The 27298-nt window shown below is 38.8% G+C and overlaps 1 protein-coding gene across 6 annotated transcripts in view; it reads left to right on the forward strand.

Annotated features, from left to right (window-relative positions):
* Positions 1 to 27298, forward strand: part of WDR7 (WD repeat domain 7) — a 302241-nt gene that overhangs the window by 222612 nt on the left and 52331 nt on the right. For all 6 annotated transcript variants that reach the window (XM_005873636.2, XM_005873634.2, XM_005873637.2 and 3 more), the window contains 4 exons: positions 7238 to 7355; positions 9511 to 9660; positions 10141 to 10223; positions 23654 to 23753. In XM_005873636.2, the coding sequence (XP_005873698.1) occupies positions 7238 to 7355; positions 9511 to 9660; positions 10141 to 10223; positions 23654 to 23753 (451 nt within the window). The remainder of the gene's footprint in view (positions 1 to 7237; positions 7356 to 9510; positions 9661 to 10140; positions 10224 to 23653; positions 23754 to 27298) is intronic.

The raw sequence follows: 27298 nt of genomic DNA on the forward strand, positions 1-27298 counted from the left end.
TCAGCTGGCCACCCAGCCCACCGATGCTTGTAGCTCTCTGCCCTGCCCTCTTGTAGCTCTCAGCCACTTGTAGCTCACTGACCTGCCCTCCTCCTGATCAGTCGTTACTGTCATAGTGTAATGACCATTTGCATATTACCTCTTTATTATATAGGAGGATATATTGGTAAAGTGTTAGAAACAGTATAAAATTCTACTTTATAAAGGAACGGAAAAGTCCTTGTGCTTTTGGCTAGACTTACATTGCTATGTGGTGTGGTGTGTGATTTTGATTTCATTTTCCTAGTTCATGTTGCAGGGCCTTACCCTGAAAGGGGGCAGCAGAGTAGGGCTGGCCTGGCTGCTGAAGGGGGCCAATCTCTCCCCTCACACGCCCATGCCTGAGGGGTCTGAGTAAGTGCACAAGACCATTGCTTTTCTGGAATACTCAGTTTGCCAAACATTAAGATAGAAATGTGTACTCTCTGGAAGCTACTCATGCTTTACTAACACAGAGACAAGCACCATATGTTAGAAAGATTCTCTTTAAACAAAATGGAGTTGGAGAAAAAGAGGTAGTATTTGAATTCTTTATCAAAAGCCAACTGGGAGTAGAGAAGGAACACATCATATAAACACTAAGGTGCTTTAAAATTCTGTGTTCAAACTATTTTTCCTATTCAGGTTACATTTATTTTTAATAGAAAATTTATAATCTGAGGAAACCATTAAACCAAATCATGTCAGCATAGTTTTATTTACGGTGAATGTATATAGCATATACTACATAGGTCTGAAAAATAAGCATGTGTTGGAGGAATTGCCATCCTTGAGTTTAGGAAATTAATGTCACCTATGAATTATCAAATTAAGGTCCAATATGACAGAGAGAAGTTGAAGATTCCTTATTACATTAAAGACAATTGTTAACACAGCTTCTTTACCAGGAAGGGTAAGCTGAATTCCCAGATGTTATGTAATTAAGTATGCATTTTCTAGATAATGTTAGTGTTTGTTTTTGATGGGGAGTGTTTTCAATGCCCTGTTATTGTTTGTCCTAGTCAGCGTGGGCTGCCATAACAAAATACCATAGACTTGGTGACTTGAACAAAAGAAATTTATTTCTCACAGTCCTGGAGGCTTAGAAGTCTAAGATCAAGATGCTGGCAAAGCAGATTTCATGCTGAGGCCTCTACTCGGCTTCTGGGTGACTGCTCTGAGCTGTGTCCTCACGTGACTTCTTTGTGCTCGTGACTGGGGAGAGAGACCCAGCAAGCTATCCAGTGTCTTATAAGGGCATGAATCCCATCATGGGGGCCCCACCCTCATGGCCTCATTTGCCCCCAATTACCTCCCAAAGGCCCATCTCTAAATACCATCACAGTAGAGTTTGGGGTTTCACAATATGAAATTTAAGGGGGACACAAGTATTTAGTCCATTGCACTGTTGAATGTGACTTGTGGGCTATTCAATGAAAGTTTAAGTATTTTTCCCCCCGAATATTCCCTTACAGCATTCCTTTATTTGACAGATGGGCAAGTCTGACAATTGTAGGCAGTGACATTTAACTGAAGTGGTCTTATATGTAACTTTTAAAATGCTTTTACCACAATGAAATAAGGATTAGGGCAGGATTAACGAGCAGTCATGTAAGGAATGAGTGTAGACAGAGTGGGCCATTTTTCTATTCATGTTTTTATTTATAATATCTATCATCTCGAGTATTTCATTTTGGATGTGTATACTGAAATGCTGAGTAAAATAGAGAGTGTGTCATATCATATTTTTTTAGAATAAAGACTGAAACCAAAGCCCCTACCTATAAGCCTGTATAACAAATGATATGCATCACAGCCAGATAAGCAGAATCCGATGAAAAGAGTAAGTTCTCTGTGTACGTGCTGCTTCCAGAATGAGGCAGACACCCCTTTAATTTCAAGCCCCTAATAATATGATCCTTCTTCAGTTAGTTAGAATCTATCACACGCCATGCACTCTTGACTTTAAAGAGAACTACATGCAGAATTAGACTGTGCCCATTGGGACTACCAGATCAATTACTTTGACTTCATTGCCTGGTCAATTCAGTCAAATAACTGGCTTAAGTGATTTTTTTCTGCTGAATCTGCCAGGTAACTTCATTTAGTGCAGAACTATTGAGCTGCCACATCGTCCAGGGCCTGTACTAGGCACGTTGGGGGGAGACACAGGATTAGAGGGCATGGTCCCAATGGGTCCAGAGTGCACAGTACAAAACTGATTTATAATGCCTGGCAGGATGGGCGTCAGGGCTCAGGGCCCAGAATAAACAGGTGTTGTTGGTGGTGGTTTATATTTCACCAGAAGGTAATTGAGTACTGTAGCAATTGCAGAATACCATGTGGGCCTCCAGGAGAACTGAACAAAGGGGAGGGAAGGGAGAAGGGGAAAAGCACTGGCAAAACACTACAATAGAAACGGGAACAGAATTTTAGGGACCGACCTTGAAATTAGCCTGCCTCAGGAGCACTGGTGTTGAAAAGACTGAGTGATGAATTAGTGAAACTAGATTATGGAGGGCCTGGGGTCTCAGGCCAAGGAGTTTAAGATTTATCTTAGAGGCAGTGGGAGCCACTGGAAGCTTTTAAGCAGGTTAACTGTGGAATAAAGTTGGTGCTTTTGGAAGGTTGCCCTGGTAGTGGCACATTGATGGGGACCACAGAGGACAGAGACGAGGGCTGTCTTCTTCCCCGATGCCTGGGCAACTCCTCTCTGTTATCACACTCACTACCCTCCTGCTTTTACACTGTGGATGCTCTAAAGGTCACTGCAGAGCTCTGACTTAGAACACAGATTTGTCCACATTGTGCAAGCCTGTGCCCCAGCTGCCAGATGCTGATGGTGGGAATCGCTCAGGTGCACACATTGATGCCTCTACATTCAACTGTTCCAGCTTCCACTGAACTCAGTGGGCAATGCTTATAATTTTAGATCTCTAGTTGGCCTCCTTCCCATTTTTTTTTCTTTTTTTAAAAAAAATGTACTAGAGGCCTGTTGCATGAGATTCATGCACGGGGGGTTGGGGGGGCCTTGGGGTAGGGTGGTCCCTCAACCTGGCCTGTACCCTCTCGCAGTCCAGGAGCCCTCAGGGGATGTCTGACTGCCCTCTTAGGCCTGCTCCTCGGGCTTAAGTCAGACATCCTTAGCACTGCTGCGGAGGTGGGAGAGGCTCCCACCACCGCGACTGCCTTCGCCAGCTGTGAGCTCGGCTTCTGGCTGAGCAGCGCTCCCACTGCGGGAGTGCACTGACCACCAGGGGGCAGCTCCTGCATTGAGCGTCTGCCCCCTGGTGGTCAGTGCGCATCATAGCAACAGGTCATCTGCTGTTCAGTCGATTTGCATATTAGCCTTTTATTATCTAGGATTTTTATTGATTTCAGAAAGGAAGGGAGAGGAGAGAGAGAGAGAGAGAGAGAAACATTAATAATGAGAATCATTGATCGGCTGCTTCCTGCACCCTTTTACTGGGGATCGAGCCCACAACCCGGGCATGTACCCTTGACTGGAATCAAACCCAGGACCCTTCAGTCCACAGGCTGACACTCTACAGGACCCTTCAGTCCGCAGGCTGACACTCTATCCACATAGCCAAACTGGCTAGGTCCCCCATTTTTGTATAGCTTCTCTTCTGGACCCCACCACTCATCACCAAACTTGACCACTTCTCCTCCTAGATCTCCAAATTCGGGAGATCATTTGCTGAGATGGAGGAAGTTTTGTTGTGTGACTAGGCCTTTAACTTGAAGCCCATGGCCTGCTGTTCATTGATCTCATTTTCTTTTTGCTTTGTTTCTGGTTGTGGAGGCACCTTGGTCAGAAGAAACATCTGCTGTATGTGTAATATAGGTCAGACGAGGGCTCGGTGTTTTTGCATCTTGGGGTTCATTAAATCTTTTCATCAACCTTGTATCCCCATTTTACAGACACTGTGCTTATTCAGACTAAGGTGGTCACAGGGCACAGCACTAAGGCAGGGGAAAAATCCACTTGTCACTGTATCATGAGCCTTGAAAGTCTATCAGCTGATCACCCCCACCCTTAGGTGTACACACACATATGCATATTCATTCATTCTCATTCTTTTTCTCTCCCCTCCACCCCAGACCCTTCTGTGCTTCCACTGAATGTTCCTTCTCCATACAAGGAGGAGAAGGTGTGGAAGAGAGGACTTAGATGTGGGTGGTGAGTTTGCTGGGATCCTGTTTATGTGACTAGAATTCTGGCTTCCACCTCCGAGAGGTCACCTGCTATGATGCTTGTCCTGCAGAACCAAACCCCATCTCTTAGCACCTAAGGGAGCAGTACAGCCATGAGGAGGGCAGATAGGCACCCAGAGCCATGAAGTTCAGCAGGAGTACCACCTTCTCTATCACTGTATTTTCCTTGATACAACCTGGTTCTGTAGGCAGCCCCCTCACTAACATAGATACCCAGGTTCAAATTCAGCCCGAGGTCTGTTACCTAAGCTCGGTGGAGCAGGGGCACCTCTCCCCGACCTGTAAAGCCAGTCATGTGCACCCACATTTAGGACTTCATGTAGTTGAACTTGATCTTCCTGAGGACGTTTTGAATCCCAATCCTGGTATTTAATACACTCACTCTCGCTGACAACTTTATATGCACACCAGTTGATAACCTTGCACCCCGTATCTTTATTCAAACCACTGTTGATACTGAATAAACAGCTGCAGTGCAAGTGTTGCCGCACACCACCAGAAACCTCTCTCAGGGGTGCAGTTGCCAGTCACCCAAAGCCACTGAGTGAGTCATGTTACCAATCATCAATTCAGTGAACTCTAATATAATAAGCCCCTCCCCCCTTTATTTCTCCAAAGGTCAGCTCTCCTGAAAGACATTCACTACCAACTTGGCTCTTCACAGAACTTCTCTGGACCTGATTTCTCCATGACATACTGACATCCCTCACTTTGTAGGGCTGTTTGGGGGCAGATACTAGACGACGTGTAATAATAGCATCAGAAGCCTGACTTCAAACCTAGACCTTGGGTTCCGGGCCCAGATTCTTTCCTCTGTATCCATCTTCCAGATGTGGGATGGGCTGCCTGGGAGACAGACTCTCCTTTTCCGTGGCTCACTGCTCAGCAGGGATGCTGCTAAGGGATCGTTTCCAACTCCAATATTCTATGATTTTTATTGATCTTATGAAACGTGATTTAGGTTTGTTCAGATTATTCAATTAACATACCATTTTTGTTTGTCTCAGCCTGTCAATATTATCAACACCTATTCATTCGCATTGATGAAAAAAGGAAACATAGAGAATTTGAACAGTTTAATGAGCATTTGAATGTCTTAAAACATGACTTAAAATATGACCTAAACTTTATAATTATTAAACAATCTAGTCCCAGCACTACTCATAAAGGAAACATTTCTTTTGCTGAATTCTCAATATTAAAGTTTAATTCAGAGAAGAAACTCGCTAAGCTACCCCGCCTTGCTCTCCTGCTGAGCATCTTTCCAGCCCCTACAGAGACTGCTGGCATCAAGATTTTCCATGGGGGGACGTGCCCCCCAATGCATTCCTTCTGTTGATTGTTCAATATGTGTGTTTTCCTTTCAGCTCACATCTTTCTTTTTAGTGGTAAACATCAAAGGAAGGTTCTCCATCCTCTCTCCTGTGAGTTCCTGCTTTGACAGTTATACTCTCAAAGATTTAAGCAGCATAACAGTCACAAAGAAATTATAAGCAGAATTTTCTATAATCAATTTACTTTCTTTTAACAAAGACGGGAATGCCTACATAATGCATCTTTATTTTCAACTAAAACTCAAAATGATTCTCAGAGCAATTACAGAAATACTGATAGACTTTTTGAGAATTTTTAGTCAACGTATCCTGTTTACACATGCAGCACACAGACTTCTTTAATTAGAGCAGGTCAGATCTTCTTATAATTTCATGTGGATATCTATAATAATAAAGGCGTAATATGCTAATTAGACCAGACAGCCAAAGACCTTCCGGATGTCCTTCCAGATGTACTTCTTGACGAAGTCCCCATAGCGGGGGCCGAGGCAGAGGTGGTTAGGGACTATTATGCAGGCAGGCAGAGTGGTTAGGGGTGATCAGGCAGGCAAGCGAGTGTTTAGGGGCTATCAGGCAGGCAGGCGAGTGGTTAGGGGTGATCAGGCAGGCAGGCGAATTCGGGATCGGGCCTAAACTAGCAGTTGGACATTTCCTGAGGGGTCCCGGATTGCGAGAGGTTGCAGGCCAGGCTGAGGTTACCACCCCCTGCCCTTCTGCCCTGCGTATGAGTTTCGTGCACCAGGCCTCTAGTTTAATATAAAAAGTATTTAATCAGAGAGACAAACTATTATTGGGTCTCTTATTGAATAACAAAATACAACTTGTATACAGTTAATGTGTGGATCACATGCTACATTTTAATTAAAAGTCTATACTTTCCATAGTACTCTGTATAAAAGAAGCTTTGAAACAGTGATATCATTTGTGTGTTTTAGGGATGGCAAAAGAATAGAAATAACATCACTCTTCTATCAGGACATTCTCACAGTTCCGAAAGGTTTATTTTATCATGTGCATATTCTTGTGTATAGCCTGGGCAATGCCAGACTAAGTATCAGTTACTATAATATTTTTAATATGAATTAACTATTGGCAAAGCATGCTGATTAGTGGTAGATTGGTTCTAAAGGTATTAAGTGTGAGATTAAACCAGCAGTACTAAGGATATTTTAAACTACAAATAATATACAAGCTAAAAGTAATCTTGTCATTCTCAGTTCAATTTCATGGACAGGAGTGAATTTTACTACCTTTCAGATCTGTGACCTTAAATATAGCCTTTTAATGTGGCCTCATAAACAAAATTGCCTTTAACTTTTTTAAGGAAAGAAATGGAAAATTTCCGCAAAATGTTTGTTCTTGCCTTATTCTGAGCTTTGTGATATGTATTCAGAACTAGTTCTTGATAATTTGTTAACAAGGGGTTTGTAACACTTTGGACAGATGCACATACTGTTTTCAATCTTCACGGTTAATTATTCGATTTTGTATTTGATGCCAGAACACCCTGACTCCTAATCACTGCTCATTGTTGCAAGTCCATTATGTTCTAACTGTCTGAGTGCTCCCATTGACCTTGAACTGACATTATAAGCTGTGTCTAATCTTTTCAGTCTATATTTCTAATGCTTCTTTTCTTTTTTCCTTTTTTTCTGCTCCCTGTTTAGCATCACAATGGGGCTGCCTCTGAGCCCAGCAGCTGACTCCACCCGCTTGGCCAGGCATGCCCTCTCCCTTATTGCCACTGCCAGACCACCCGCCTTCCTCACCACCATAGCCAAAGAGGTGAGTGGAACTTCAGGGCTCTGTCCTCGCATTTAGAGGGATTATTGGGCATTGTGAGCTGAGGGTCCGTATCCACAAATCATCCTGCCAGTTTGTTCTAGAACACTGCAAGTTAATAATTTTGTCCTGCAATGAATGCATCTGTACCTGTGGCCACACCAAATTTCACAGTGGCCCAGTCATTACTCTCTGCTTTTCTATTCATTTCTGTTCTAGAAGTTCATTCACTTGGAAATAGTTAACAATAATTCTTCAATCTGATAGAGCAGGCTTATTCAAAATAAAATACAGGGCGGGACAAAAGTGTTACAGTTGGGAGTACATGGAACACATCGTTTATTCTTAAATTATTATTTATTAATGATTGCATTATTTTCCATATGAACAACTGTAAACTTACTTTTGCCCACCCTGTATATTAAAGGTCTTTACATTTTTCAAGTGTATCTACCTGTAATCAAAACCAGACTTCTTATTTCACATTGGCTCTCCAACTGTAAACAAAAATGTAAGCCATAAACTTGCTAATTGTTTTTCCTATTACATGTCACAAATAAAGACTTGAATACCAATTGATTCCCACATTCTTAGTGTTCCAACTAATTGCCCACATCTAACTGAGGAACTAGTGAGAAACAATGGACCAATTATAGGATCTTCCCATAGGCCTCAGTAGTGGGAGGACAGGAAAGGATGATGGCTCCTAAGTGTCTTAAAGGTCTATTCCGTTTCAGCCTGAGGAACGTGCAGACTCCGTGTTTGTGGGGTATGGGCCTGTCTGAGTTGTTTTTCCTGTAGCTGTGATGAGTTTTTAAAATACTAAGTAAACACTTCTGAGTCTGCTCTGATAACCTGGAACCTATTGGGCCTGTGTCTGCCCCAGGGCCATCCAGAATAGGCACGCAGCAAATAATTGTGACATGAAGGCAGCTAGAAGGGAGGAAGGGAGGTCCTAACAGCAGGCTGTATGGGTTTATAAGAAGCAGTGGGACTTTGAATTCATAGCTAAAATAAATTTGAAGACTTAAAGGTGTGTGCTTTTCTAATAGTGCACAGTGTTAAAGTGACAGATGTCTTTAAAATATACATATATGTATGTATGCGTTTATATCTTTTATAGATGTGATATATTTGTACAAAGTGTATGTATGTATAAATGAGTAGACTTAGGGAATTTTTTTACGAGTTTTTCTCATCAGTGGGATATGCACAGATAGTAATATTGAATATGCTGCATAAGCCTTACCTCAGTCTGACCACATGTACAGGTGCTATAAACACCAGGCATTAAACGGTCTCTTTAAAGGAAGTAAAAAAGCATTTATATTAATTGTGTTTTTTACTTAATTTGCACTGTATACATATATGAGTATTTTTAAATGAATTGTTAGAAGAACCATGCTTTGAATTTATTCTATTCTAGCACTTAGTTAGAAGGTAATTTTTAAATATTTTAATGTAATAGTCCACATTGATTACCTTTTAAAAACAAGTTTTCCACTTCACTTCGAGTTTTTGAGTAAAATACTGAAGCATTTCTCTCTGTGATTGAGTCCCCTACGCCATCCCCATACCCACTCTCCGCTGGCCAGTCCAGGGCCCAGCGATGCTCTCTCTCCTCTGAACCATGTAAGACTTACAATTTGTATGGGGAAAATCACACTAAACTTACATTACTTACAGTGCTCTTTATTTTTTTAAGGCATGCTTATTTTAATTTACCAACTTGATTGTAAAGCACCCAGCATGGTGCCTGAGACCTAGTAAGTGCCATATAAACATCACTTACTGTGATTACTTGAGAGCAAGTATCATGTCTTACATTTGCTGAAGCCCTTAACTGCTCTCCACCTCAGTGCCATATATTCCAACCTCACAAACCTTCAGTCTGTCTTTCCTTGAGAAAAGTCATGGTAATATTGTATTAAAGTCTTATGTATCCAGGAACTTAGAGATTTAATTAGAGAAGACTTAACTGGGTTTTTATTCTACTAAATACCGTCTTTTGCGATAAGAAGTATTTCCTGACTCACCCCAGGAGGTTTGTTCTTGTTGATTTTTTACGCATCTACTGTAATAATAATTTCCAGTGGCTAGAAGTGTGAAACTCTATCAAGGGTCCACCACATCTATATAGCACGGAATGTCTCCACAGGTCCACAGACACACTGCTCTGGCCGCGAACACCCAGTCGCAGCAGAATATACACACGACCGCTCTCGCACAAGCTAAAGGGGAAATTCTGAGAGTCATTGAAATTCTCATTGAAAAGATGCCCACAGATGTTGTGGATCTTCTTGTGGAGGTAAGAGTACCTTGTTTTAAATGACACATCAACAGCCTGAATGAAATATTCCAGTGGAGTAATATACATCTCTAAAAGAGACCTTATTTAAATTTCCTCAAAAATCAAAGCGATTGCTGTGTCCATGTATCATTCACCTGGAATTAATTGATCTACATTAGAGTAATTTGTAAAGGTCATGTTCTCTTTGACATCTTCCATTATAAATAAAACAAAACACATACAGTATGCTTGAATAAAAGTCACTACACTGCATATAAATATGAACAGCCTTTAAAGGAAATAAGTGGTTTCTTTATTTTATTGCATTGTCTTATAAATGTTTTTCGCAGTATAAAGTAACTACACTTTAGTTTTTAAGTAAATATTAAAATTAAACTGCCTAGAATTTCCATGGTCAAGTGAGGACTAAGTTAATAATTTAAATTTGGAAAATTAAGAATTTGAAATTAATTTTAGATTTGTATTCTTCCTATAAAGGTGATGGACATCATTATGTACTGCCTCGAAGGATCTCTAGTTAAAAAGAAAGGTCTTCAGGAGTGTTTCCCAGCCATCTGCAGGTAAAGAAGCCTTCGATAGCACGCAAAATAACGTCAGTACCAAATAATTGTTAAGAAATCTTGAACATGGTTAGTAGTCTTGCTCAGTTAGATATCCAATCATTAATTAATATCTGCTTGCTTTCTAAAACAATTTAGGCGGTCTATAATAAAAACACAACATGAAAAAGTTTTCTCAAAACTTAAGAAATGAATAAGATAACATCTATTGAATATGCCTGTATTCTTACATCGGTACTCAAATTAACATTTACATGAAAAAAAGGAGAGTGAGGAAGCTTCTGACATGAGAGGAAAAATATACTTGGCAGTCCATAGAACCCTTTATGCCACATTTTTGTTGGTAAATTTTATTTTTAACGTAAAGGCCAGCATCTACATATTGTATGTGTTTTGCTATGAGAAAGCAAGAAAAGAAGCTAAGAGCAGTTAAAACTTTTATAAACAGCATTGAATGTAGTAACTATAACCATAAGAATTTTATGTGTATAGCATGTAATTGTTATGAAATGAAGATTTTTTAAATTTCAAAATGTAGTAACATTATATTTATTTTCCTTTTAAAAGAGCAACCAGTTGGTTATAGTTACATAACTTTTTTCTTTTTAAGACAAGTTCAGTGATTTTAGTTGTTTTTGCTCAGTTCTATGAGTACCTTGTGGTGGAATGCTTTGTTTTAGACTATATGTTTCCTGAGAGCAGTGACATTACACTATGCATCTTTACGTTTTCTGTATTCCGGAGTATTATGGCAAGCATTTGATGAATTAATTACTGCACTCTATAAGCATGCTCATGTATTTTACATTTTTACAATAGGTTTTATATTTTAGTCTCTTTCTGATTTATACCATCCAGAAGTTAAAATATGAAGACACATAAGAAAAGACTATGTTGTATTATACATGTGTACAGATGCATATTTTCTTGTGATATACATTAGGCATAATAGAATGCCGTAATTTTTTAACATCATGCCACATTAATTCTAGTTTATGTTCTCTTTGTTAAAAAGTGTGCACACTGGATTTTTTTCATGCAGATAGTTGATATTAAGAATTAATGTAGCTGTTATAGTCCCAGTCTATTGTTCTTTAAGGAAATGTCTAAGTGAAAATGGTCATTTGTCTGTCACCTAGTGGAGGTGAGGAAGCGTTTTTCCTAGGACTGATCTTACTGAATGCTAGCAGAGCATTCCTTACAGCACCAGTCACTGCTGTGTGAACAAGCCTCCGGGAGTTCAGGCGAGGAATCCGTGGTGCTTACAGGGCCCAAGTCTTCCCTTTGCCCGAGGGCAGCCTCCTCCCCAAGCAGTGTCCTCAGTTCCTAGGTCACCTTCGTTTGCTGCACATCCACGTTTGATTCCTATTGTTTAATCACCAGAGAGTAAGGATCCTGCTTCAATGCTAAGGAAGCAGGTGTCTAAACTGAATGCTTAGTACCAGTTTTTTTCTGATTGACAGAAAGCAATTTTTTTTGTTTATTCATTTAATAACATTTATTGAACACCTACTGTGTATCAAGTACTAGCTAGGCCCTGGGGATACAGTGATGAATGAGATGATATCCTGAAGAAGCACAGGATCTCATGTAATTATAAAGATAAATAATGCCAGGGGGCTGTGTCATGTGCTGGAGTAAAATTACATACTGGGACAGGGTTGGACAATAAATGGATTGCTGAAATCTGGATATGGGAATCTTAGGAAGATTCACAAAGGAGAAGGCAGACCAACAATAGTATTTGTGACAATGATTTGCTAAAAGGGACTGCCAGGTGAAGAGAAGGGTTTGTTCTCAGGGGGTTGGGTGGTGGTGATAGACGAGGTGGTGAGTTTGGGGAACACTTCACCGAGGGGCTGTTGGGGTGGTGGGCTTTGCAGAATGAATGGGCACATGCATCTCGAGTCGCACAGAGAACCAGACCAGCAGATGTTGAGGGCACAAAAGTATACAGTGAGTTTGGTAAGTGCTGTGTCGTCTTGGCTAGAATGTAGGTTGAGGATGGGAGTCTAGTATAGTACTTTGAATTTCAAATGAAGGAATTAGGCCATTATTCTATAAGCAAAGGGAAGCCAGCAAAGTTTAAGCAAAAATGTGTAATTCTTTTCCCAGAACAATTTATAAGACATAACTTTATGGAACACCAGATTTATAAAAAAAAACAGTTGTTGACTATCTCTTATGAATTATGTCAAATATTATTTGTGCTGTGAGTGTATAAGCCACATAGGCCTGCTTATTTAAGAGTCAACCCATAAACATAGAAAGATTATTAACAATGTAAGGTTGTAGCTTATGCCAAATTTGAGTAGGAAGAGACAATATATTATGGATTGTTAGATGGAACCTCAAAAGTTTTACAATGCCACCCTTAGTTTTTAAAGACTTGCCCTTAGCATCATGGAAGGCCGGCCAAGGATTATACCTTCAAACTGTTCATCAATTGGCTCTTACCTAAAACTAAGTAAAAAAAAAAAAAAAAAGAGAGAGAACACTTAGAGCAGTGGTTCTCAACCTTCCTAATGCCGCGACCCTTTAATACAGTTCCTCATGTTGTGGTGACCCCCAACCATAAAATTATTTTTGTTGCTACTTCATAACTGTAATTTTGCTACTGTTATGAATCGTCATGTAAATATCTGATATGCAGGATGTATTTTCATTGTTACAAATTGAACATAATTAAAGCATAGTGATTAATCACAAAAACAATATATATGTGTTTTCCGATGGTCTTAGGCGACCCCTGTGAAAGGGTCGTTCGACCCCCAAAGGGGTCGCGACCCACAGGTTGAGAACCGCTGACTTAGAGCTAGTTAAGTGGACACACGGTCCATTTATTCCTCTCCATGTTCTAGTGTATATCCCGAGATTAAACACAAGCATCAGAGAGCTGCGTGTTTGGGCCCCATTTCTGGTCTCCTTCAGAGTGGTGTTTCCACATCCCTCTGAGCATCATGCCAGCAGTTTGCAGAGCCTTCCAAGGGTGTCAGAAGGAGATGGCGAGTGCGTTTATTGTGGGTCATGTTTCTGTCGTACATTGTTTAAGGTCCCTTCTATGAAGACTCAGTCAAGACATTTCTTTTAAATCACAGTGTTGGGCATTTTTTGTTTGTTTTGTCCAAGAAACTAGTATGTGAGTCTGGTTTTGTTTTCCACATTACCAGTATTGTTAAATTAAAGAATTTTGCTTTGGCCATAGGCAGCTCAAGCCCAAATTCCTGCCTAATTTTAGTAAATTATGTCTTATACCCCTCCATTCTCTTCACCTCATCTTCATACCTTAGGCCTGTCTTCTTTTTGCTATTTTATGTCTATAAGTGTCCCTAATTTCTTTACGTAGTATGAGTATGTATATGTTTGTGTGTACATATATTATTTATGTGAAATATATACACATTTTAAATTTTATTTCATAAGCCATGGAAACAAAAATAATACTTATACACATAATATGAATTATTACTATTTCCTAAAAATAAAACAAAAAGGTTCTTTTTATTAACTGAAATATCCTCGATCTTCCTGGAGTAGTTTATGTACCTGTAGAATTTTTCTATAATATAGTTAGAAAAATATATAAAAATCAGATAATTTTAACTGCTGTGTAAGTTTTATAGTCATAGATTTATTTATTTATGTGTTTATTTTTTAATCTTCACCCAAGGATATTTTTCCATTGATTTTTAGAGAGAGTGGAAGAGAGAGGGAAAAACAAAGAGAAATATCTATGTAAGAGAAACACATTGATTGTTTGCCTCCTGCATGTGCCCTTGATGGGAACCGAACACAAGACCCTTCAGTCCATAGGCCATGCTCTATCCAGTGAGCCAAACCAGCCAGGGCTATAGGCATAGATTTAAATATTTTTGAATAATTCACATTTTAGTTCTTATGGCTATTATTAATAATATAGTGGCATCCATTAATAATACAAGAAAATCACTTAGATTTTAATGCCCTTGAGAAAACACAGCACCCACATCCTTCAAAACACAGTTACACAAAAACAGTTCTGCCAGATTTTTCATCACTATACCAAATAAGGCTATATGATTATATAAGAATTAAATAGCATTTTTTTAGAACACAATCTATTAGCAACAAGATCATTCCAACAATGAATTAATTTTATGTTTATCAATAAGCAGAGTAAGAAGTACAATAAAGTAACATTTAAGAAATGAATGTCTTAGATTTTCTCCCATCTCATTGGACTTTGCTTTGCCTTTGTCAGTCTCTCAGATGATCTTCCAAAAGGCACCATCCAGCACTGGACATCTATTATTCTTAGGGGGTTCTGAGTAATTTACATTTAATTGCCTGGGGAATAAATAATGCATCACCTCAGTTAAAAATACCCTGGGCACTAAGAACATAGAATTAACCCTCTTTCAAGTCTCGGGAAGGTCAACATCACTGAAGTTTCCTCAGAATTCAGTGTTCAGATTTCATTCTTAGTTGCTCTGGTACTGAACTTGAATATTCTTGTGAAGCCCCTCATAGTAGCCCAGCCAACACTGAGCCTGTCATGCTTGACGCAGTTTGATGAATTATTTCTCTTTCGGTCACCATGTAAACTCTGACTCACGTTACACTGAGGTATTTGATGCGTAAGACATGAAAATGCAGAAATGCACAGGTGTTGCTGAACTAAGAGAAAAGCAGAATAGAACACATACATGTGATAGACCTTGTTCGAAGATGAATGGTTTAAGGGTTTATTATATACTAAAGGCCCATTGCACGAAGATTCACGCAATAGGCCTTCCTTCCCCTGGCTGCTGGCACCGGTTTTCCTCCGGCACCCGGGACCCAGGCCTTTGGTTTGGCTGCAGCGGAGAAGCCAAGTCTCTTCAGTCTTCAGTCTTCACTCCGCGCCTACGTATGCAAATTAACCGCCATCTTTGTTGGGTTAATTTGCATACTCACCCTGATTGGCTGGTGGGCGTAGCAGAGGGACAGTCAATTTGCATTTCCCCCTTTTATTAGTGTAGAGTTTTACAAAACTACTCTTTACTAATCTCAGAAGAGAAAAAGTTAAGTTCTTATAAGCTACTAACTGTCAAAGCTCCTCAATTAGAAAGGAAGATAAAGTACCTCTAGAAATATAATGTGATCATAATGTAATTTTAAACTTTAAGGCTATTTTATTATGTTCTGAGGGACTAGAAGTAAAATAATGCATAACAAATAAAGGATTAGGGATTCTTTAATGAAATTGTAAGTTGATGGGAAAATTTGTACTTGGAGATAAAGACATTTCAGGATTTTTTCATAGCACAAGTTAGATATGCCTCTAAATGTAATTTTTAGTCACTTATAACTCCTCCGTTATGCAAGTTATAAGTGGCTCGAAGAAGGGGTTTTTTGCATTCATTTTTCTTGCAGTGCCTGTAGCAACTAGTAGAGAGCTTCATCTGGCCAAAAGCTCTATCCTGAGAATTCCCAGATAGATCCTTATTTCATGCATTTTATTCTTTTAGGTTAAGGCAATTTATTTGATATATAACCAAGAGTAATTTAACTTTTATGCCTTCTAAAGACTTGTCAAATAAATCCACAGATTCCAAAGAAATCCTTTGTTGGGCTCTGTCCCAATTTTTAGTTTAGAAAATATGAACACTCAATAGAGGCACTCAATAACTGTGGTGAGTAATGAGACCAGCCATGCCGCTTCACGTGTTTAGTCCTTAATTTCTTCGTAATAAATGGCACCAGTTATTTCACTTAAGCTGTGACCTTGCTGCATGGTTTTTATAGAATTATAAGTTGTAGAATTTCAAATCTGAAAAGGACCTTATGTTATGAATTACCTACTCCTGTCCTTCATTTTGCAAACAGATAAATTTAGAACATTTTTGTGCTGACAGTCAAAAGTGAAGGCCAGCTTTGCTGAACAGATCTCACCCGGGTCTGGGTTCCACAGGGTGGGTGTGCACCCAGGCACATGTCAGGGACACACACGAGGTGTGCCATCTCATCAGAGGACAGGGTGTGGCCCAGGCCCAGGCCTGTTCCTGGCTGCATCCTTCACTCCATCTCTCCCACCTCCTCTTGGACTTTGCTCTTCAGAAAATCCTCCTCTCCCTTTTATACTGAACTGCTCTCAATGGCGTCTCTTCCTCAGCCTGAAAGCATGCTGTTATCTCTTGTTTAAAACCCTTACTTTCCTTGCATCTCCTGTCTCTGCTGTCCAGTCTCTCATATCCCCTCCTTCAGGAAAAGGAGCCTGCACTCTGGCCATTTTTGTCACCTCTGTGCCCTCTTAATCTGCTGTAATCTGATGTTGGTCCCTGCTATTTTGCTAGTACCTCTCTCTACCTCTGGTTACAATTTTTTGATTTCCAAGTGCTTTTCAGTCTTCAGTGGTGTGGGTCTCAGAACCCATTAATAATTTAAAATCCTAAGGAGTTTTAGTTTATAAAGGTTGTTATCTAGAGACTTTTAATGTATTAGAAATTAAACCTGAGAAGTTTAAAAAATATTTATTGATTCATTTCAAATAACAATAAACTCAGTTCATATTGACACAAAAACATGTTTTTATGAAAAATAACTACTTGCCAAAACAAAAGAAAATACTAAGAAAAATAGCATTGTTTAACATTTTTGCAGATTTCTTTAATGTCTGGCTTAATAGAAGACAGGTGGATTTTCATATCTGCATCTGTCTTTAATCTGTTGCCATGTGTTGTTTGATATTTAATTGTAGGGTGAAAATCTGGTCTCACATAGATATATAATTGAAAAAGGAGGAATCTTTCAATTGCCTTTTAGATAATTTTTCATCTTACTTGGTAATTCACCAAAACTCAACGCGTGGTTGTTTTTTAAAGGTTAGTTGCAGTGTGGAATCTTCAGTCGTAATGAACTTTTCATACTGTTGTGTTCAGTCCACTGGGGTATCCAGCACTTCAAGTGGGTCTTTCGCCCATGTGTGATTTTGTAGCATTTTCTGCCCCTAAAGGGCTTAAAGTAGGCTTGGCAGAGATAGGAGGATAAATCAGAGAAATGCCAAGATGCTATGATAAAAGAGTGTCCTAGACATAGGAGAATCCTAGGTGATGTGACCAACCAGACACAGAGGTGGGGCTTGGCAGTTGTGCCCAAAAAGAAAAACAAGACTGAAAAGTGAGTAGATATTTATCAGGCAGACAAATCCTTCTGACCCCAAAATCTGAGCTATTTCCATATGCACAATTGACTGTCATTGAATGAAATACTATATTAAATGCAATTGTGAATCTGACAGTTGAATCAAGGATGGCTTTGCAAAAATTATAATGTGTTACACTGCATATTTCATTGCCAAGAATTAAGAAATTCTCAAATAATCTATGCATAGACCTAAGCCATATATTTAATGGCTCAAGTACTTGGGCTTCTTAGTAGAAATAAATAAAACAGTACAGTAGTAGTAGTAATAATAGTAGTAGTAGTAAGGAGGAACTTAAAGGACTTAGGATATAAATTTCTCTAATGTACTATAAATGGATAAACCAGTGAATTTTCAGTGGGAAAATGGGAAATCTACTGAATTTCAGTGGTAGTGACCTTGAACTATAAAGTGTTTTATATGGCTTGCTGGACTTAATGGATTATTTCTCCATTGACCTTTGTTGGGAACTTCTTAATATAATTTTACAAAGAAAATGTACTTCACATTAAAGCACTTTTATTTACTTGTGTGAGTAAATATAATTATTGCTTACCCATAGTTGGTTACATTAAGAGATACTAGAACTGTAAAAAGATTGATGTTAATCCATTTCTACTGACTGTAAGAGATAAATTTAAAGAGAAACTAGCAAAGTTTTAGAAGAGAAAGTTAAATCATTTATGCATGTACATGTATACGTACGAAGAAGAAAAAAATCTGGTAAGAAATATCTCAAAGTGTTTCTCATGGTTATCAGGGGTAGTGGAGGGGATTAGTAGTAAAGAGTTACTTTCTTAAGTGTTCATTTTTCTATATTGTCTGGGTTTCTCTTTAACAATGAGTATGTATATTCCTTTGATAATAAATATACAGTAGAATAATTCAAATGAAAAAATAATAAAAAGTAATCATTGTGGAAACAGTAAAGCTTCAAATAAGATACAAAAAATTCAAGATAAAATAAATATTTAAACTTTTGAACTGAATGGAAAAAAATTAGTCTAGACAGGAGAGTTAAAAGTCTGTATTTTCAGAGATAATTTTTTAAAAATATATTTTATTAACTTTAGAAAGAGAGAGGAAGGAAGACAGAGAAAGAGAAACATTGATTCATTGCCTCCCTTACGCACCGCAACCAGGGATCAAACCCACAATCTGGGCATGTGCTCTGACTGGGAATGGAACCGGCGACCTTTGGTGCATGGGAGGATGCTCAACCAACTGAGCCACAGCGGGCAGGGCCAGAGATAGTTTATCTTTTCTTAAACTTTGTTATTCTGTAGACAGACTGATTGATTCTGCTTTTTAAGTGAAAAGCTGAATCAGCTCGGTTCACCCTAAATGGGCACTTAGAATCCAGTAAGGAAATGAACACTGTCTACATTAGAACAGTGCATGAGCTCACTTCTTAAAAAAATTTTCCTAACCTGCGGTTTGTTCTTATCCCAGGTGGTAATAACAGTAATGGGATATGAAACAGCTTCTGTCCTAACTTCCAGTAAAATTCTTAAGTTAGTTACCATGTTGTAGCATACTTTTTTATAATAAATAATTTTAGTTGTTATTCTTGTACTCATGTGAGTAGAAACCCGACTAAAACCATTTTTCTACTCCTAAAAATTCCCCAAAGATAGCTGTCTTTCAGTATTAAACTTCTTCATATTAAAAAAAAAATGAAACTCCAAAGCTTCCAGGAGTATTTCATTTCACTGTATAACAGAAAGAATATTTATTTTTTAGACTCTTTGAAATGATATAGAGTTCCAAACCAAAATCCATTTTTTTTTGCATTAGCAACATTAAGCTAAAACTAAAATAATTTGCAATTGTTACCAGGTTATATATGCAAATCACAAATATTTAAGAAATAAGCAAGTTTAAAATATTTTGGGGCATTCATTTTCTTCATTTATTAGCATGTTATCAGCTAGCACTTATTTGCCCTAGGGAAATAGCCAATTAACTACATTTTATTTATTCCTTCTATAGTATATATCCAGAGGTACAAATGATAATGATGGTGATGAGGATACTATGATAGTTACTAAAGTTTACATGTACTTACCATAGTAAGTGCTTATTATGTGCCAGGCACTGTTCTAAGTACTCTACATGTATTAGCTCATTTTATCCTCCCAGCAACATAAATAGCTACTATTGTTCTCATTTTCAGATGAGGAAACTGAGGCATATGCAAGTTAAGTAACTTGTCCAAGGTCACACAGTGAGTGGCAGAGCCAGGCAACAAGAGACCTGTTTTTTCAGCTCTCATACAATGCACTCGCAACATGTGCGGTGTTTTTTCTTGCAGAAACGCTGCTCCCTGTCTAGCCTAAGAAGTGTTTCCAATCTCCTACAAACACACAGGGGCCTCTAGCAAGTTTTTTGTTTGTTTGTTTTTTGTTTTTTTTAAGAAGGAAAGTAATTACCCTGTTAGGTAGTCAAGTGTTATTCAGGAAATATCCATTGACTATTTAAAGTGTGCAAAACACTGGGTGGGAAGTCCTGACTCCCAAATGCCCTTCGCCAGTGTCCCTCACCATCCAGAACGAGAGATCTTTCCATTTTGTCCTCTCGAACTGGTGCCTTCCACTAGAATGGAGCACTTTTGGAGAATATTTCCACACCCTCTACTGCTCACACCCCCAAAACTAGCACAGCTCTCCTTGAGCTCATGCCTTCGCCAGAGCCACCTGCATTTCTCTAGATCTGTCAAACGCATGCGCAACAGAGAGGCCTGAGTTCTGGTGCGGATGTATGAACGTGTTCAATAAAGAGCCTCCTCCTTTTCAAAGTTCCTTCTTGATTGCGGCTGTGGCATCTCTGGGGGGTGCACGCAGGCAATAATGAAAATGTGGGACTCAAGGACTTTAAAATTTCTGGATGAAGACCACCCCGGCCCCAACAAGAAATATATATTTGCAGCATTACTCAGTTCCACTTTATTGTTCTTTCATATGCACGAGTGGTAATGTTCTCTCTGACTTAGTTTCCTTGTGGTAGACTGAGTCCAGAAGAACCTTTGTTCTAACTTGAATATAACAAAAGACTGTTGTTGCCAGGCTGTTGCCTAAGACACGCTGCCCAAGTGACATGTTATCAGTGCAGCAACCTAGAGACAGATACCTTTGCCAGAGGACTCAACACACATGAATCGTACTCTGCACACCCCTCCCCAATTTTGGAGGAATTCAGGACTCTCCTGTAGGATCAGGTCAAGACTAGAATAGTCTTAAAAACTGTAATGGATCCCCTTCTTCAATCCATTGAGAATTTGGAGGGTTAGACAAGTGATGCATATCTCACCATCCTTGGTCCTGACAGCCCCCTAATGGGAAGAGTAGTCGAGGGGTGTGGTGGGCTCTGGAACCCTCGGCAGAGACAGGCTCACTGCAGCCAGACCACCGAGTGGGTACTTGTGAAGTGACTGCATAAGTAAAACGGACTTACTCTGTTTTGTTAAGAGACACAGTTAAAGAAATAAACAGTTTAACAAATCCAATCATAGAAACTCGCCAGAAGACCTTCCCTGTTCAGAATTCTTTAAGGTACTGCTGAGAAGTATTAGTCTAGTGGTAAATTGCAAAGAATAAAAAATGCAGACCTGTAACATATGGTCCTTTCAGGCAGACTCAAGATTTGGTACCAAGAATAGATTTGATTTCTTTTCTCCCATAAATAACGGTGTTTACAGATGACATAGAAGGGTGAGCGGTAGCTATCAGAGCACAGAAAATGGTCAATGTAACAAAAACTTTTTAGATTCTAGTTTAACTAAGTAAAATGTTGTCAACATAAATGTATTTTTACCAGTGGTTGTTTTAAAGAGGATTATTTGGAGGTGTAATTGTATTCATGTTTTGTGAAAGGATTTTGGCAATATAGCTATTAGATCTGTGCAAAGCTTAATAACAGATTTTTAAAAAGTACCTCTGGAAGTTTTATTTTCTTGTGGCTATTAAGTTGTACAGAATAAATATTTGTTAAAAACAATTGTTCCATGTTACTCTAAGGACATAAATTGTGTGTGCTTACGTGTGTATAGATGCAGATCTAAATATAGGATATAGGTATAGATATAGGCATATAGTGAAGTCCAATACCTAGACCAACTGTTTTTAAACTAAATCACTTTTTATTTTTGAGTATAAGAACATTAGATTTAGAATGCTGATTCCTATCTTCTCCATTGAGGTAGAAGTGATGCTTTGAGAAACTAACATTTTAATAACCACTTAATGCGGGGGGAGGGGGCTTTATGTGTCAGAACAGATCTAGATATAGGATATAGGTATAGATATAGGCATATAAGTGAAGTCCAATACCTAGACCAACTGTTTTTAAACTAAATCACTTTTTATTTTTGAGTATAAGAACATTAGATTTAGAATGCTGATTCCTATCTTCTCCATTGAGGTAGAAGTGATGCTTTGAGAAACTAACATTTTAATAACCACTTAATGCGGGGGGAGGGGGCTTTATGTGTCAGAAGCCTCAGTACCCTTGCTTCCCTCAAACCATACACAAGAGGACGTGCCAGGCCTGCGCCCAGCGAGACCCCGCAGGGCATGCTAATGCGGTGCCTCTGCGTGACTGAAAACGCAGCATTCGTCCTCCACTGAAGAGGAAGGAGGCTCATCAGCCGGGGAGGCTTAGGGTTCAGACAAAATTATTGTTGAACCCACTTCTTAGTAATAAGTAACAAACAAAAAAGTTTAAAAACTTAATAGTTTTCCAGGCTTATGAAATATGCATGAATGTCGTAATGTCTAATAAAGCTAAAATGGCTTTGTCAGAATGTCCCTGGTTTCAAAATGCTCCCCTGCAAACATCCCGTCCTCCACTGAAGAGGAAGGAGGTGCATCAGCCGGGGGTTCAGACAAAATTATTGTTGAACCCACTTCTTAGTAATAAGTAACAAACAAACAAAAGTTTAAAAACTTAATAGTTTTCCAGGCTTATGAAATATGCATGAATGTCGTAATGTCTAATAAAGCTAAAATGGCTTTGTCAGAATGTCCCTGGTTTCAAAATGCTCCCCTGCAAACATCTTATCTCGGTCTCTCAGCCTCCCTCATTGCATTTCAGAAACGCAGTCCATGCCCCAGCACTTTTCTACTCTACATCAGTCTCTAGAAAGCATTAGAGGATGGTATTTCCTTTCCATCATCCATTTTACCTCCCCATCCCATGTTTTTAAAAATAATAACGGAAAAGTTACCGATGTTTTCTGGTAATATGAAACCAAAGATAAAAAAGGCAAGGAGAGTGTAATAGAATTGATGCAATAGCCTCATAAATATTTAGGGTAGGCCACTTGTTCATCCGGCAACTCTCACACCGAGACAGTAGGACTAGATAATGGGAAGGTATATTCAAAACTCCTTAGGGATATAAAATCATTCCTTATTTACTCCTCTAATAGTTTTTATTCTTACCTTCCCAGGCTCTTGCCATATGGCCATGGAATCATTAGGACAAAGCTTAGATCTGGAATTGAAATACTTAATCCAGTCATGAAATTTGATCTAGAAAAAATAAATAATAAATCAACCTCTTATAACCTTCCAACCATTCTCCCTACATCCCATTTTTACACAATGCCAAATCACACCCAATGTGGTTATTCGTACTACCTGTAGCCACAACTGACATTTAGATAAACTGATAAATGTGGAAAAAAATAGGGAATTTGCCAGGTAGCTTTTTTTCTGGTGGATAACTTTCTAATTTCATTCTAAATTATTGATGTGAACATAAGCATAACATCTATGGAGCTTTTATGTGATTGTTCTGCTGCTAGAAAGTATATTTCACTCCTTAATACTGTAATAAGCCATGAGAACATAATTCGATTGAATATATAATCCTTTTCTTTTTTTCCATTTCTGTTTAATAGACATATTTGCATAATAGCCACAGTAGTAAAACTGAGTTTTCATATTTGTTTTTTTTTTGTATCGTCAAATAAGGGTCACTTATTTCTTATTTTAAAATTTAAGGGTGTTTCTTATTATGAAGTTGTTTTCCATTGAAAATAATTATTAGCAGACCTTACTGGCATTCCCCATCATTTTTCTTTCAATTGCTTTAAGAATTACTAAAATGAACCATTTTTTAAAAGTCTCAATACACTAACTATAGATGTACACATTTTAAAATATGTATCAGAGCTGGCTTTAACCTTTGAAAGGTGTTGCTCTCTACTTCCACGTGCAGGTCATTTAACCTGGTTTTGTTGTTGTTTTGAAAATGTTCAATTCAGGTTCTACATGGTCAGCTACTATGAGCGGAGTCACAGGATAGCAGTGGGAGCTCGCAATGGTTCAGTGGCCCTGTACGACATCCGGACTGGAAAATGTCAGGTAAATAAATCACCGTGGCTTCCTCTCCATAAAGTGAGGAAGCTATTGAAGGGAGTGAGAGACTAGCACTTCACCATTATGGATAATGCTAAAGGAATCAATAGTTTAATGAAGGACTCAAAGAGTATAGAGCCCTACTGTCTCCACTCGGTTGGATGAAGGGCTGCCTTTGTTATGCCACAGGTGAGTTTGTAACAGAGCCCAGAGGAGGTGGCACTGCTCACACACCACTGGGCGATACATCTTTTCTTCTTTAAACAAAGCTTTCTGATTTTATTGCCTGTTTTTGCCATGTGTTTTCTGAAAAACGTTTGATGATGCATCATGATAGTTAATGGCTAAATAAAAATTTTCTGACTAGGTAAAATGAGATATTTAGCGAAGTTCGGAAAAAGTAGTCACAGTAGCATTTAGTGTAGCTCTATAAAAAGAAAACTGATGTTCTATTGAAATAAGATATAGCTTTGTATACTTTTAAAACTCTTTTAATGGTTTTATAATACTTGATGGAAAAGTCTTGGTTTTGATTTCGATCTTGATCACTTGATTCGCAAAATGGACCAGTTGGGTAGACAAGGCAAGTCTAGCCCCAGTTTAGCTATAAGTGAATCAAAGCTCTGAGACTAAACCTCTATCCCAGTGTCACACTCTTAGTTAATGGCAAAACCAGGGCTAGGCTCTGCTGTGATCGTGGTGAATTTACAGGGCTCATTGATAAATAGTTCCAAGTCATAACTTGTTATGTTTCACTGGAGCATTTATCAATGTGGATGTATTCACCATATTGGGAATTATATTGAACTGTATCAGATTGATATAGTCAACTGTACTAGGAATTTCCAGAAGAAATATGAAGTTCATAAAGATGTGGCTAAAATTTTAAACTGTCTCTTACATTTAATATGCTATTAATTAATTCTCCAAAAGCTCCTCTGGCGGCTTTCCATGAAATAGTTCTCACAGATGGTAACAGGTGTTGGGGGTAAAAGTTTTGGGGGTCAGGCACATTTGGAGGAAACAATTCGAATGTTCCTCTTTGCAGACCTCCTCAGGGTCTCTACCGTGTGGGTGTGCATTGTGCATTCCTGGGAGCGCACAGACTGTGTACCATTGGCTGTACTCACGTAATAATTCAAGTCTGTTTGTGTGTTTTAAGGCATTAAGTTCTCATTGGTGACCATATTTCTTTACTTTGAGCTCTCACTTTGAGTAGTGAAACCTCTCTGAATATCTGCTTAAAAATTAAGTTACATGCTTATATTATTTGCTCCTAAAAGATATAGTTCTTTAAAATTGGAGTTTATCGTTACTAGGAAGCTTGAGAGAAATAAACCAGAAACATCTACAAGGAGCAGGAAAAAAAATAGGACAAGTTTTTTTAAAATCAAAATGTGGAAATCATAGAGGACTCTTTGTTATCAGATAAGACATGGTTGCCACTGGCAGAGGGAGAAGTGAGGCCCTGTGAGCCCAGAGGAGTGAAAGGAGCAGCTAAGAATTAATGAGAAAGAACCAGGCTGTCCTCAACTAGACCCTTCTTTACAGTTTTCTTCCTCCTAAGTGGTCTCAGTGAAGATCTTAGTAAAATGCAAGAAACATGAGTAATTTGAATGTCGTATTCTTTTTTAGTTACTTGAGATGCACTTATTAATCAGACATTCTTTCTTAACAGGAATTTGTAATGCTATTGATATTCCATTTTATTTTCTGTCTACATTTGAGTGCATTTGGACATTTTAGTATCCCCATGATTTTTCTTCTACCTCAGCTTCTGGAGTTTGATATCCAAAGTTATCACTAGTGTTACATGCCTGAATAACCTTTACCTTCCAGCTCTGTGGGAAACTAAACATTACCCTTTTCTCTCATTATTCAGAACTGGAAACAAAGGTAAATCTCTAAAATCAATCTTATAAATCAAACTACTTTGGCCAATTATATCCAATGACAATAACTCTTAAGTAAGAATGATTCTCATTCTTTTATGGTATTAGTGTTATAGTATTTGAAATAAGTGAAGCAACACTTAAACCAAAATACACAAGTATAGTTGGCATGTTTAGAGAGGATGTTTTAGAGTTGACTCAAGGGACCAGGGGTTGAACCAAAATACACAAGTATAGTTGACATGTAGAGGATGTTTTAGAGTTGACTCAAGGGACCAGGGGTTTTGAACTAGGAAGCAGTATGGCATTTCTGCAATTAGACATTGGACTCAGTTAACAGAGAGAGCGGGACATTTTTCCTAGCATGAGCAAAAGCATAGAGATATGCCATAAACAATGTAGAAGAAAAAGTCGCTGGACTTTAGGGGTAGGTGTCCAGTTAGGTGGGAAGGTAAGACAGAACCACCTAACTGGGGGGTCACAGCTGATGGGGAAATTGGCTGTGTTCTGCTTGCGCAGGGTGCCAGAGGCTGAGGATACCAGGCCCAGTGGAAGCAGAGAACCCATGGCTGAGGGACTGGAGGGAGGGTCCTGTCGGGCCCCTGTTGTTATCCATAGGTTGGTAGAGGAAAGAAGAGAAAAATTAAATCCCTTTCCCTTACCTTTTGGCATTGGCTTCTCCCATTTTTTAAAATAATTTTCTTTTAACCTGTTCTTCCTAAACAAGAATAGGAGATTATGCAAAACCATAGGACAGATATCCAGCTCTATCTGGAACATGAGTTTTACTTATATCAAGGGTTCTCAGACTGCTGCCCAAATCTTCCTGCCGCCTGTTGATGTATTTAAAGTTTTACTGGAATACATCCCTGCTGATTCCCTTAAGGATTGTCTGAGCTGGTGGCATGCTCCAGTGGCAGAACTGAGTTGTCGTGACCAACAGAGACCTCATATGGTCCCCACAGCCTAACATAGTTACTATGGCCCTTTGCAGAAAAAGTTTGCTGGTCCTGGACATAGATAATTGAGGAGGTAGATGAACTAATTTAACTGAAAAGTGATTTACAACAGTATAGTGTATATTGGAGAATAATAATTAGAAACTTGTGTGGTTCACATTCCATCTTCACCATTTGTTAATTTTATAAACTTGGGAAAGCTTCTTAGCTTCTGAGCTGAAGCTCCCTCCCTTAAAACGGGAATAGAAACTGTATGTTATTGTGAGAAGTACATAAGATAATTGATGTAAAATTCTTAGCACAGGGCCTGCCCAGGAGCTAATATTCAGTAAATTATGGCTATTATCATCTACACTAATAAAAGAGAAACATGGTAATTGGCGTACGACCGCTACCCTTTTCATTGGCTAATCAGTGAGTATATGCAAATTAACTGTCAGCCAAGATGGCGGCCGGCAGCCAGGCACTGAAGCAAGCACGAGGCTTGCTTGCTGCAGACTCCAACGTTCCCCGCCTCACTTGCCAGCCTCTCAGTTGCAACTCTAAGCAACTATATACTATGTTGCAAATAAGAAGGTAAACAAAACCCCAGAAAACAGCCGGACTGAAACCCAGCCGGACCGAAACATTGTATCCATCTTTTCAGCAGCGAGGCCTCAGAGCTAAAGCTGGCCCAAAAAAAAAAAAAAAAAAAAAGAAA

Source organism: Myotis brandtii, unplaced genomic scaffold (assembly GCF_000412655.1).
Source record: "Myotis brandtii unplaced genomic scaffold, ASM41265v1 scaffold416, whole genome shotgun sequence".
Lineage (NCBI taxonomy): Eukaryota > Metazoa > Chordata > Mammalia > Chiroptera > Vespertilionidae > Myotis > Myotis brandtii.